Genomic DNA, 14853 nt, shown 5'->3' on the forward strand with positions numbered 1-14853 from the left:
ATTTTACAGTCAAGTTTTAGTGAAGGCCCTTCTCTTGTATGTTTGTTTGCAAGGACATACAGTGACAATATTCATAACAATTTATATTGTAAATACTTTGTAGGATCAAGGCATGGTTGTGGGCCTTGTACATGACAGATACAAATGGTTTTTGATTTAATACAGAAACAGACGTTGTCCCAGGGAGGTACTGAATGATGTGTAAATATATATGTGTACAATGGACTTTCCCAGAAGTTTAAGGATTGAGGGTCCCTAAAAAGAATTTATCTGTGCAGTCCAATTACTTGTAGTTACACCACTGACAGGCCTGTTGCAAATACAGTATAATCAATACAAAAAAAATCTCCATTAGGTATATTAAAGAGAAAGCAGTGCCAGTCATAGGAATGCTTAGTTCTACTGTGCAGTAAAAGAGCATGGATGAAACTTCTATTATAAGTAACTATGCATTAGCTGTTACAATGGTGGATGTTCCATTATTTCTTATTACCTTTATATCAGATTATCTATAACCTGTCATGTGTTATTAGTGCTTTATGATAACAAGTTTTGCTTTTGTTAATATATTAAAAAGAGATAATCAGATTTCATGTTGTACCAGTCAGAACAAATATGGGCTTGATTTAATGGAATAAGAATGATATTGTAATGCTGGTGCATTATGTGTGGAGTAGCTAATAAGATTGCTTAATGTTAGATGTATATTGAGATTGCCTTATTAAGGGACACCATCACTCTCATGACTAATACTGAGTCACAAATCCATTATGATATTATGAAGGGCTTGCCACATAATATTTCATGTAGAATATGATATTAGACATATTAGATAGAACAACTGTAGTAATAGTAGCAACATTTGCTTCAAATCTTATAACCACGACAAATAGTCAGATATCTGTTAAATAATATTGACAAATGCTCCCTGTTGATCAGTTGCTGTGGGTGACTGGAGATTTGCACTTCTTTTTGCATTATTTCTATTGTTACTTTTTAAGTTAAAGTTTCCTGCAGATTCCTTAATAAATCAATTATGTTATAATTGCAGAGTTTTTCAGCCCAATGCAGTAAGATCCAGGGCAGGCTTTTACATGGATTTTGTGGCAACATATTCTTTCCTGCCCTCTAGTGATGGGCGAATTTCTCCCAAATATTTTTGGCTGGCGCCAGTGACAATTCTGACGCTGGCGACAATGCCGACACTGGCGACAATTCCGATGCCCATTAAAGTCAATTTTCGCTGCAATTTTGAAAACGTATTCGCCGGCAGCGAAACTCGGAAAATCACTGCGAATTCTCTCCTGGTGAATAAATTTGCCCATTGCTACTGCCCTCTACTGTAACCTCACTGCCAGTTCTAGTACAGATACTGGTACTACTTCAATTCCCCAGACTACTGGATAATTCTAGTAACTTGAATTTAACTTTTAGTATGGTTTACAGTGGCTCTTTTCACCTCCTGAGTCTCCAGCAGCTTAGCTTAGACTCTCTCTGTACTTCTAGAGATGCAGAACTCTCAAGCAAAACTGCACAGCATGAAGCAGCAGCTTCTCTGCACAAACTGGTTTTTGCTGGATGCTGCAGCAGGGGCACTTTTTTAACCTCTCTCTCGTAACCCCTTGTAATTGGCTCCAAACCCAGACTCTTCCTTGTTCCTCCTCTTGGTCACTCCTCTGCCTGTAACCGGGCTCAGTGATGTCACAGGCAGAACAAGAGGAAGGTGTGTCTGATCCCCTACACAAAGTTTATTATATCTTTTCTAAGATTATACAAAATTTACTCAAAAGTCAAATCACAGGGAAAGCCAGGGTAACATCAGTTTACATCACATTAGTTAAATCAATTTTGCTAATAAATATTCCAGGTACTTTAAAGGTTAAATAGTTTGATTGTATTTTCATTGTGTTCAATTCCCAGAGATATACTGACAATAATTCCAGGTTAAGATCAATTATAATTGTACACAGTATCCTTTATCCTGATGCAAACATTCTTGCTGATCCCATCTTTATCAAGGCTGCTAGGAATCATTTATATTTAAAGGCGGTTGAAATATTTAGCTTTGCACACATTGGCCGCATTACAATGTATGTTTGCCTTCCTCTATATCTGCATTACAAACAGAAATGTGTAGAGGACTTCAGTAGTTGAAGGTCAAACAAGGAAACTTTTCTAGTTGCTAAAAGGTTCATCTGTTGTGTTCCACACTGCTGTACTACTGCCCTAATTACCTTTTATACTCCATAAACTCTATCCAGTTATATTGGTATATAGTCTTAAACTTCTTTTCAATAAGAGTAATTATAAAGAGTAGGGATTTACTGACCACAGATACATTGGTTTAAATTCTTCAGCAAAATTTTGCAGGAACAGGTGCAAGTTAATTATGAATTAATATTCAAATGTATAATAATACATATTCGGCTCCTCCCTCTTTATTAGTGAAACATGTACTGTTGGCAAATATAATGGGAAGTTAGGTAGTGAAGAAATAACCCACAAGTGAATTTGATGGCGGTTGTTCTCTAAATTTTATAAGATGTAGCAGTCAACATACAGATGACATCTGGGTTATAGGTGTATACTCTAGTGAGGCATATAGAAGGAATAATACATACTATACTATGCTAGATATGACTGTGTCATATAAAAATATTAGGAGGTTCTCGGGCTGTTTGGGAAAATCCCTAGGCAATACACAGCAAGCATACAGTCTTGCTGGTTTGTTGGTTCTAAAGACAGACATAGAGACCTACACGTAGATAAAAAGAGAGCCACATACAGACAGAGCCATTCACACAAGATTGTAAGAGTGTGCAAGAAACAGATAGATACATGTACATACACAGACAATGAGACGCGCAGAAGGAAAGAGAAACTTGGAGAGATGCCCAAACTCAGAGATAAGGAGCGAGACACAGAATAAGAGTGAAATAGAAGCAAACAGAGAGAAAAAGTTGTGGCCAGAGCCAGCCAGCACAATAGAAGTGAGATTAGCACATTGACTAGGAGATGCACAATAAGAGAGACAGACAAATATATGTGTAAGAGAGACGCAGAATAGCTGAAAAGAAGTTGAGTGTCATACAGTACAACAGTACAAATGAGGTAGAGAAAAGAGATGCTTACAGACAGAGAGAAAAAGTTATGGATAGAGATGAAATATTCTGTGTAAACCACGTCTGCGTAAAGCTTAGAAGTCTTACAATTTTTGGACTTCAACTTAGACTTTGTAGCTAGACAATTTCTGCTAATGTTAGTGTGCTCTATTTGTAAAAGTGAGAGCAATCGGCTGAATACTGACAAATTCTCGGTCATTTCTTCTGGTCTCTAAAGTCATTTCCCATATAATGTCCTGCTGAAAAGTGCAACAGAGAGCTGGTACTGTGTAGCAGTCTATTGTTTTAAATGATGTGCACATTTATATGAGATGCTTAAGAGGTGAAGATTAAACATGTCTTTTTTAATACTGATTCATTTGCTTGTGGGGCAAAGGTGAGCTTCTCAAGTAAACCGAGCCATACAGATTTCCTTGCATTAAAATGGTAGAAACAATTTGCAAGTTGTGCTTCATATATAGTACATTTTGCACATGTATCTACTATTCTACAACAAAAAGAAGTGCAACAAAAATGCAATATGTTTTTTATGTACCTTTGGCATAGAACTGGCATATTCCTTTAATCCCACAGCAACTTTATTTTTCCATGGAATTGGTTTACAAGAGGTTGGCTAGCTACTAACCTGTGTGGTACTGCTTACCTTGCACATGGTACAGGCATACATAGAAGGAGATTTGGGTGCTAGGGATTAGGGTTTGGCAACTGCCTAGGGTGAAACCTGAGGAGGCTAACTCCTGGGGGAATTGCGCTGTTCGATGGTTAAGGGTAACTATCATGCAATGGGGGCACTGAAAAAGGCTATTATATTAGACACCCAGTCACTCCAGCATATATAGCATTTATTAAATTTTTGGCTAAGCAACTGTATTGGAAACATTTTTTATTTTGCGCAGCTTATATATTTAACTAGTTTTTATTTTTATACTGAACAATTCTTTAAAGCTTTTCTTGAAAATTCCTTGACAAGCCCATAGTTTTTCAGGGGCAGATTAATGCACAAGCTACCCTAGGCTATATGAATTTGTACCAAAAAGAAAGGAACTGCAAAGAAGAGCTAACGAGGTCACACAGCCTTGTTAATGAATATAATTAGATTGTGTGTGGAATAATTAATGCCTTAAAAGATGTTTTTGATGAGTGCAAATAAATTCATTCAAAATAAATTCATTGTGTCCACACTTTGATGTGTTGTCATTATTATATCTTGTGATAAACAATAAAGAGTTAATAAAGTGCAATAGTGTAAGTGGTGCTAATTACGTAAGCAACAGTTCACATTCCACTAGTCTGTTGAAGAAGGAATCACTCAATAAAACATAACATTTAATAGTTCATTTAAAATCAGGGATTTAATGAAATATAAAAACACTTAAAAATATGATGTATCCCGATCTGGTTTCACAGTTGTAAGGATTGCAGTATATCGGAGTAATGAAAATACTGGTCCCACCTAGATCATTACATCCGCTTATATGCCCTCTGAGTTGGGGTGGGGAGCAGGAGGGTGGCTATAGTAAAAGAAATTAGGTAGCTCCCATTATGGGAAAAACAACGGACAAACCAACATCTTGTGTCCTGGGGACCAGTGTAATCAATGGCCCATCCAGCTTTTCTTTCACTTATTTCTATTTTTCTTTTAATATTTATTTTTATTTGCTCTGCTGTGTCCGGCCAGGCCCACCTGCTGGGAGAAGAAGGCAGGTAAGGTATGTTCGTGCATGCTCCTGGATGCGTGCAAATCCAGTGACATCACTGGCGTGCTCCATACCTGGCCTGATATAGAGAGCTAAGGGTGCATGTGTGCCTGGATCTGCACGCATCCAGATTCAGCAGTAGCATAGAAGGGGGCCCTGTATGGATCTAGTCTAGGGGCCCCACATGTCATTAATCCACCTCTGATGGTTTTAACTTGCCTAATGAAAAAAGCTTTGCAGAATAAGAACATCCAATACATAAAAGTAAGAGCTTGTAGAACATGGGTATATCATGACATTTTGTGAACAATCCTTTTTTTGTTTCAGCATCTGCAATTCCAGTTAACGGAAGAAGAGCCTGCTTAAAGCTCAAAGTCTATGTACGACCACCAAGTAAGCGATGTTCCTTTTGCTTTAGAGTGGCTCTCAAGTGCATGCTTTACTTTTGTGTATTGTTCTCAGCATCCTAGTTTTTACTGTTACGCCTTGTTTGAATCCTGTTCTCTACATTTGTGGTTTAGTTTGCACCATATTTTCTAATCATTGTTCATGGAGCTTTATTAAGTGCCTGTCAGTTGCTAACTTGTTGTTTCTTAAATGTTGTTCGTGTAACATTCCTAGAAAATCTGTGGGGCAGTTGGAAAGATGCCCTGTAGAACAAAAAAAATATATAAATAAATACAACAAAAAAGAGAAAAACAAATAAAAAAAAAGAAAAATTTATAGAAGGTTATGGAGTTTAAGAGATCTCACTAACATATTTGGCTGTTATCTCTATTTTTATTATAGACAGCTGTATGAAAACTATAGGTGTTCATGACCGTGTTTTCGATGTTAACGACAAAGTAGAAAATTCATTAGAACCAGCAGGTTAGTATGCTTAGAGAATCTCTTTTAACCAATGTCTCACCCTGGTTGCTTGAGTCTATGCTTGCCTTGCATGATGTTTCCCTTGGTTGCCACTGTTAACATCATTCTTTAGGTTTCACACCAGAGGTTTAATCAGTCTGATAAAAGTGTGTGTAAGATATAAATCTATTCAGATTTCAAGTTAGGGCTCTTACTCACAAGCGGTTTTACCTGCGCTCCCCTGCGTTCCGTTTTGCGGCGTTCAGCCGCAGGGGAGCGCAGGAATAGACGCATTTCATTTTTTCAAATGGGGCTGTACTCACACAGGCGCATGTAGGCGCCGAACGCAGGTTGAGACGCAACATGCTGCATTTTTCCTGTGTTCGGCGCCTACATGCGCCTGTGTGAGTACAGCCCCATTTGAAAAAAATGAAATGTGTCTATTCCTGCGCTACCCTGCGGCTGAACGCCGAAAAACGGAACGCAGGGGAGCGCAGGTAAAAACGCTCGTGAGTAAGAGCCCTAAGATGAAGGGAGCTTCTCAAGCCATATACCACTAAAAGCTAAAGCTGCTCGCAAACTGTTATACTAACATCAATGGCTTCTCCTAATTTGGGCTGATTAAACTACCAGTGTAAAGGAGCTTTTTTGCTTTTGCAATGCCTGAGAGACAAAATTTTATTTTTTCTTTCTTTTTGTAGTTGCTGTGCTTGTACTGGTGTTGCTCTAACCTTAAGGAAAACTGTAAAATGTCAATCACTCAAATATGAGTGTTCATTGCTGTTTAACCTTCTGTATAGAACGAATGCATGAAAATAGCAAGGAACTGGGCATGTATTTCTTTTAGGACCTCATATACATATTCGTTCAGTTTCATAAGTTTGCGTAACTAAATGAAGGGAGTATATAAGTCAAGACACAAGTTACTGATATATTTGGGGATAATATATTCTATTGACATAGTTTGTGCAAGATCTGCTAGTAGGCAATCCGTAAGAAGCACTCATTTGGGAAATCAAACATCTGATGGGTTTGCTATACGTTTCTCGACAGATATATATATATATATATATGTATTACCAAAGGCATATATATTACTTACACTTTTGATCTTATGAGGATCATGCTATTTAGAATATATGGAGGCAGAGAGGATTGTGAGGATTATTATTACTATGAGTGGATGACCCTGGTCCGTGTGTTGTTCTACTGGGAATACGATTGTGTCTAAAAGATTGGTTAATTGCATGTGCACACTTTTCCTTTATTCTTCATTTGCTAAGGCTATGTTAGCAGATGAAAGGTCACATACCATATAGCAGAAGTAGAATAGCAGCATTTCAAGCAATAAGGTACCATTGTGATCTTGTAGCTTTGGGAAATCTGCTCCCTAACATAAACTTGGGTGTTTTGCATGAACCACAGTAACTTGGTGTCTCCGCAACATAGTTCTCATAGGAAAATGTTTTAACTACTGCAAGCAGACCATTCATTATTTTCTAATTATATAGTTAGATATGTCTTTTTTTTAGCTCTAGACAGGTACAGGTAGTGGATATGTTATTCTGAAACCTATTATCCATAATCTGAATTGCGGGTAGGCCATCTCTAAATAATCCCTTTCAATTCTATTTGGTTTATTTAATGTTTTATTACAAATATGTTTAATTATTTTTTTAGTTGACAAAGTATGGTGATCCAAATAACGGGTGTTTTCAGTATTTGGAAATCCCCAGGTCCAGATCATTCAAGATAACAGGTCCCATATAGCCAGTAGTTATTTAATACCTACGTCAGTTGTGGCTATTGCAGCTGACTAGCAATAGTTTTTATTGTGTGCAATAACTGTCTAATATGTCTTCAGATAAAACAATCTAACTTATCATATATCTGAAGGGTAGTGATGGGCAAATTAATTCGCCAGGCACGAATTTGCGCCATTTTCACAATTTCGCACAAAATTCGCACTGGTAAAACTGGTGTGTTTGCTTCAGAAACACTACTATTGTTTATATAAATAAGCTGCTGTGGGCAGTCATTCAAAGAAGAAAATGCTCAGGTTACACAGCAGATTGTAAATAAGCTCTGTAGAAGATACACACTTTATCTGTTATCCACTATTTAACCTGTTCCATATAGCCTTTTTTTCAATTTCCACCATTGCTACACAGCAGCTTGTTTATATGAACTATAGTAGTGTTTCTGAAGCAAACACATCAGTTTTACCAGGGCAGGGCAACATTACATGATATTTTCATTACTTTAAAACGCTTTAATTTTTTGATGTTACTGTACTTTTACTGTAGATACCATATGAAATCAAAGGGCCCCATACCTTGCCCTCCCTTTAAAATAGTTCAGGTTATTAGCCCACTGGCTATCTGGCCCCCACATGGGGTGGATCCTGCCAACATTAGGCAGAATTAGGTTCCGACATTTTTTAAAAGCCTTTATAACAGGCCCTTATTCAAAAAGACCGTGCTGAATTATGACCAAACATATCCCATGTCATTCCAGACCCTGCCTACAATTTATTGTTATATACTACCAGTAAATTAATTAGGTTTTACAAATTACTTTTACAGGTAAATCATGGAATTACATGAAATCACTGCTTTACCTCACAAGTTTTATATGGCAAAATAAAATAATCTTACTTTTTTTAGCTTTTGTGCCACAGATTATTTCCCTGATCATAATGGGAAATTCTTTGAATGAGTCTCCTTGTGTTGATTATTGCCCTAAATAGTCACTGAGAGATTTTGGAGTGATAATTGTGAGTTTGGAGAGAACCATGGCACTTCATATGATGTCAATATTAAGATCATTCTATATGACCCATTTGTGCAAATTGTGAAAACCAGATTTTAATTAAGTTTTTATCTTGAATAAGCCTTGTTAATATATACATGTACAGGTATAGGACTGGTTATATGGAAACCTGTTATCCAGAAAGCTTTGAATTACGGAAAGGCTGTCTCCAGTGGACTCCATTTTACCCAAATAATCCAAATATTATTTCCTTTTTTTCTGTAATAATAAAACAGTGTCTTGTACCTGATCCAAACTAATATATAATTTATTTAATTTTATTTAATCTTTGGATGATTTTCTAGTAGTACATTGGGAGGCAAATTTATCAAGGGTCAAATTTCAAATTCATGTTTTTTTAAACTCCTTTAAATTCGAATATACTATAAATTAGACTGGGGGGGGGTTATTTATTAAAAACAATGGAAAATATTAAATTCAGATGAATTTTACTGACTCAAAAACTCGATTTAAGTTTTTTCTCCGAAAAAAGGCTACTAACTTGTCCAAATTGGTCCGTGGACCTCTGCCATTGACTTATACATGAACTCGACAAGTTTTAGGTTATGAATAGTCAAATTTGAGTTCTTTAAAGGTCAGAGTATAATAAATCTCATAATTCAAATTCATAAAAGAATTTGAAAAAATTGAAAATTTGAATTAGAATTTTCAGTTAGACCCATAATAAATCTGCCCCTTAAGGTATGAAGATCCTAATTATAGAAAGATCCATTATCCAAAACCCCCCAGATCCTGAGCATTCTGGATAATAGGTCTGATACCTGTATTTATACATAGATAATCCCCATCTTTTCAGCAAATGTTAACATATTTGTAAATGCAGCTGCTGTTTGACAATGACCCCTCTCCACTACAGAACATTTTTTTGATCAATCGTTTTGTACCTCCAGAGTAGAATTTTTGTAGTTGACTAGAAAACCTCCCTTGTTAGCAAGCAACATCCCTTGTTGTCAAGTCATTCTGATACTTAAGGGGTTAACACCCATTTGTAACCTTGATTTTTTTATGACAAAATACCTTTTTTTAGCAGCCCAAATATTTATTATTCAAAACAGATGCTTGTTCTCCTTCTTTTGCTTTCCCATATTATGTGTTTTTTGTTTTTTTTTTGCTTGATGTAGAAAATAAATGGAATGCTTCTTCCCAGAAAGCTATAGACTGATAAAAAATGAGGAATTTTGGATAAGACGTTATCTCAAATTTTGAATATGCATTTTTTTATTATAAAATGGAAACAATGAAGTGGTCACAAATGATGCTGCTTTATGGCTTTGACAAATTGAAAATGTTGTAAAAAGTTTATTTATTATAAATTATTTTTGGTTTCAATTACTTTAATGGAAAAAAAACTATTTAATTCATTCAAATGGGTTTGCTATGTGATTTCATTTATAGATAACAATAAGTATACTTTAGCTGGAAAGTTTTCTGAAGTCTTTTCCAATGCATTCTAGAATTGATTTTTTTCTGTATAATATATTAGAATATAGAGATGAAAATAAAGAGGCTAGTCTGAATGAAATGATTGGATTAATCAAATATAATGTAAATGAAATGCATTTACAGTGTTTCTTATTAAATTAATCCCACACATTATTTGTTATACACTGAAAATTTTAATGAGTCTATAATATATTGTTTAATAATGCTAAGTGAAATTACATCTATTGGTATATACATGTAATTTTCCAAATATATAATGTATTGACTATACCAGGAATGCTTCCAGATTTAATCATTGTATTCTATCCTGGATTAGTGCCCTTGTAAAAGAACTGCTTGGATTTACAGTTAAGATATTTTTAGCATAAATACTGATTTTAACGTCTGCTTCATATTTAAACAGATGATACAGTTCATGAATCAGCTGAGCCATCCCGTGGTGAAAATGCAGCACCAGCACCGAGGATACCCAACTGGCTTTTAACAACCCCACTGTTTCTCCTGGCAATGCTTTTGACGTTATAGCACAGTGTACTGTACTTCACAGACAAGCCGAAGAAAAAATAGGATCTTAGAACATCATAGATCCAACTAACTGCTTCAACCAAGGAAAGAACTTTTTGTTTTGCTAATTTCCAGTTGCTCTTTGTTTTGTTTTTTTTGGATTTGTTTCCCCGCAAAGTTTCCACTGAACATGAATAGAAAAAGAATAATATACTTTATTACACTTCAGTCTTGGCTTTATCGTTCCAGTGCTGAAAAGACTTCTGCCAAATTTTTAATAGCAAAACTAGTGATTCTCATTTTCCCTTGCATTCATTTTTAGGAAATCAGCTAATGTTATTCACTGTTACCCTTATGGATAGAAAATGTTTGTGGCACATATTCAAAATAAAGCAAAAAAAATAAATAAAAGGAAGCCCATTGTCAAATACAAATTCATACTCCAAACTACAGTGTCATAATTATGGAACTGGATGTGAGCTGATCTGTATCTTTCTAAACCACAAATTCCAGAAGATGTTTAGTGAACATTTATCTGTGTACAAACAATAGTCCATAGCTAACTAGCGCTCTTACCTGCACTCTCTATACAGAGTTTTCTTTTTTTTTTGTTTTTCTTTAACATATACTGAGCAAACCTAAAGTGCACAGCACTTCACTGTTGCTGCCAGTAGGCAACGCAAAGCAGAAACAGCCCTCCAAGGTGCTACTGTACATGTTGATTTTGCTGTTATTGTATGGCTCACATGCATTTTGTATATAAAGTGACCTTGCTCAACGGAAACCTGAACAGAAGACGGCTATAAACCACTTTTCTTTTTAACATTAATTCCAGTAATTTCTGCAAATTCTAATTTTACTTTACTGCCAGTTGGATGTCTGGTAATCATTTCACTATGAAATTTGTTTTACTTGGGAGATAAAAATTATTGAAGAAATATCTGAAAAGAGAGTACTCATTAAAAAGCCTATCTACAATCTTTTTTGAAAAAATGTATCTTTGAATCAAGCATCTGTTTATCTCCTTCATTCATGAAGATTTTAGCGATGGAGAGAATTTATTGCAATGTTTCTCGTTATATTTTTGGATATTAAAGGGGCACTGTATGCGTTTGTTCAACCATTATAAAGGGTTCCTCTGTTGAATAAGGATTTTAACAATTCCTTGTTTTGAATTAAAACATTCTAACAATTGTGTATTTTTTTCTACAGAACAATAAAATAAAAAAAACATTTAATTTTATAAGCAACCTTAACTCTTTTTAGAAAAAGGGACTGGTATTTAGTTAGACTTTCTAGTAAAACATACACTGAATATTTGCTATTTATTATAAAGCTGAACTCATTGCAGATAGTAGCCCATTTATGCAAAATCCATTATATATTGTTTCTCAGACTCAAATTCATAGGAATCTCTAAAATCAAAGCATCTCTGGTTAAACCGCTTATTATAATTTATGCAAATAATGTTCTTTAGCCAGAACTTACTTTCAAAACTAAACCCTTTTATTTGGATATTGTTGTGAGCACTGGTGTATAGGGATGGGCACATTTTTTCGCCTTGTTTCGCCGAAAAAATTATGCACATAGACTTGCATAGCGTCATGCGTCAAAATAAAAAGACGCGCATTTCTCATTGTATCACAACATTTTTTTGATGCGCATAGACTTTAATGGGCATCGGCGACATTTCGCCAGCGGGGAATTTTTGATGAAACGGGTCAAATTCGCCCATCCCTACTGGTGTATATTGTTCCTTCAATTATCACTTATCTCCCAAAAGACCTTACCAGTGAGATTTGAAGCATTTAGATGTAATGTAATATTTATTGTTAGGAACTGTAGGAATTGTTAAAACTGTTCAGGGTGCCTTGAGTTTTTTTTTTTTATTACACCAAGAATTTGGCTTTGATATTAGAAATCCACCAAATGTATGTTGTATAATAAAGCTTTTAAAAACTGTGACTATGTTTAATATGAAAAAGTCCGCTACAATGAAATGTTTAATATATTTGTAAAAACAACATACTATAGACCTGAAGCAACAGGATTGTAAAAGCTAGTCTGCAATTTTTTCTGCCTGGCAAAATAATGTGTTTCCTAAAAATAGAAATGCATTGGAAGATTGAAGAAGAGCCTTCAAAACTCCAGGTGCAGAGGTTGCTTTCTTTAAGATATAGTATTATGCAATTTTTTTTAGAACATGTATACAATAAACTACAACAAAGCACAGAATTATGCATTGTGGAAATAATAAGAGATGCAAGTATATTATAATTACCTGGCTGCTGGAGGAGCCAGTAACCTACAGCTGTACATCAGAGAAGGCCTTGGCAGTAATGGGATTCACCTCTGTACTATACTTTCCATTGGATTACTTGGGCTAGAAAAAAAATATATTTTCTTTGGGAATAACAGAATTTATTGTTTTACAAGGGCTTATTAATATAGTCATGGCAGGTAGTCTTGCCCTTGTTAACAACAGGTAATGCAATAAATAATTTATTGAAGAAAAAAAGATAACACAAACATGAGCATTGTTCAAATAAATTTCGGAAATTTGCTGCTGGTTCAGTCAATAGAAGAACTGAAGCCAACTGCACCTTTAAATTAATAAAGTTGTGTGTTTAAGAAAATAAAAGCCTTAACTATGTTTTAGGAATATTGATTTTAATTATTTTTCTTTATCATTGGACATTAAACAGTAATTGTCTTTTCTAAGGGAGAGAAAAAGAAATTCTTAAAACCACTCAATTACTTGACAGTCACTGGCTGGAACTTGAAGAAGTCAAATCGTGGTAACAGAAAAAGAGTCAAATATAAAAATAATCTTGTGCTAGAGGTTTTTTTCACCTTCAATTTTAGATAATCATTTCTTACCTATCTTAAGGTTGGTGCAAATTTGATTGATAATTGCACTTGAGAGACTACTTTTGGTAAATTCTCCTTGGTTTTCTTTCTCACTCACTTTCTCTCCTTTTCCCCCTCCCATGAACTTTTAAGGCCAAGGAAAGGGTAATTTATTAACCCATAGTCCTGGTTGTCTGTAGCTTTTCAATTTGAAGAAGGGGATTAAGCATCAGTCTGTTTGGTGGATACTGTGTATCCTTTAACACAAAAGGTAACATTTCATGTTAGATTAGAATATTGTTTTGTATTGCACCTTCTCAGATGGCAAAGAATATAGGATACAGTTAAACAAAACATACCTTCTTTAAATTCTGTATTATTAGCAACCTATGCTGTAAATAGTGTTTGATAATAAAGTATTGAATCAATTCTTATGTCTTTTGTAAGTTAATACATTAGACTTTCCGGCCACAAACATCCTATTTGTTACTAAACAGAACAAAGAAGCTTTGAGATTCTACTAAGACATGTTTGGTTGTTATCACAAGAGCTCCATAGACCATAACCCCGAGCAACGTCACATTTAATGATCAATGTTTTGTACTTAATGTTTATAGGTCTAATTTAAGAGCACTCTGTATTTTTTGGAAAGTTGAGTGAACAGGGTGTTAGGGATTTTTTATGCAGGACTTGTTTATGATCATTTTCAGGGGATTCATTTTTGTGCTCTTTCACATGCTTGTTAGCCATGTATCAAAACCATGAATTAATGTTTATGCCAGAAAAGCATTGATCAAGAAATGTAATCTTTATGTTATAACATTGTGAAACATTGCTATTTTTTCCATCATCAGTAGAAATCAAAATATTTGCATCTTCACTGGACAATGTTATGTTAACTTCATAATGTCCTAATATAAATGTTATAGACTGAACACTTATCATATATCTGTGGCCACTTATTTGAAATGTCTACCCTTTTCTTTTCTGCTCTATCTTTCTCTTTTCAAATAGTGAATGAGATCCGTCCTTCTTTTGGCATCACTGAGTTTTTCCCAGGCATTCATCCCAAGGGTTCTCAGATCTTAGACAAATCTTCATATGATACGCTTACTGCCATTGTCTGTACAGTTTAATAGATGCTGGCATGTTGAAGGTTACCCATGAGTCTACAAAATCTGTTTTCCATACTTACTTTTGACATCTCATTGAAACCACTCATTGTGTGTGCATCTGAGTAAGAAAGTCCTGCTCAGTGTGGTTCTGTGCTTGTTCTACCCTGCTTTGCAATTACTATTCATTAAGTGCTGTTTTGAAATGCTTACATTATAAGAATCAAAAGAAATGTTAAAAAAAATCATAAACTGTATTTGTATATACACGTGTCCATACAATTATACTTAAATAAAAAAATGACCGATTGTCACCATTTTATTTGAATTGTCCATCTGACTTTTTTCCTGCTCAATCTGTTGTTATCGAACATGCAAAAAAGTGTTTTACAATAATTATCATTTCCCAAAACAGTTTGTTTGCAACATTGTCCAATCATAGAA

The 14853-nt window shown here is 34.9% G+C and overlaps 1 protein-coding gene across 2 annotated transcripts in view; it reads left to right on the top strand.

The window, feature by feature from the left end:
* efna5.S (ephrin A5 S homeolog) overlaps nucleotides 1-14731 on the top strand; it is a 286728-nt gene extending 271997 nt beyond the window's left edge. Inside the window, exons 3-5 of one of the 2 annotated variants that reach the window (XM_018244333.2) lie at nucleotides 5147-5212; nucleotides 5609-5689; nucleotides 10347-14731. In XM_018244333.2, coding sequence (XP_018099822.1) covers nucleotides 5147-5212; nucleotides 5609-5689; nucleotides 10347-10468 — 269 coding nt within the window. In that variant the 3' untranslated portion in view covers nucleotides 10469-14731. The remainder of the gene's footprint in view (nucleotides 1-5146; nucleotides 5213-5608; nucleotides 5690-10346) is intronic. The other variant, XM_041580446.1, reaches the window with a different exon arrangement.
* The last annotated feature ends 122 nt before the right edge of the window (nucleotides 14732-14853 follow it).

Source organism: Xenopus laevis, chromosome 1S (genome assembly GCF_017654675.1).
Source record: "Xenopus laevis strain J_2021 chromosome 1S, Xenopus_laevis_v10.1, whole genome shotgun sequence".
NCBI lineage: Eukaryota > Metazoa > Chordata > Amphibia > Anura > Pipidae > Xenopus > Xenopus laevis.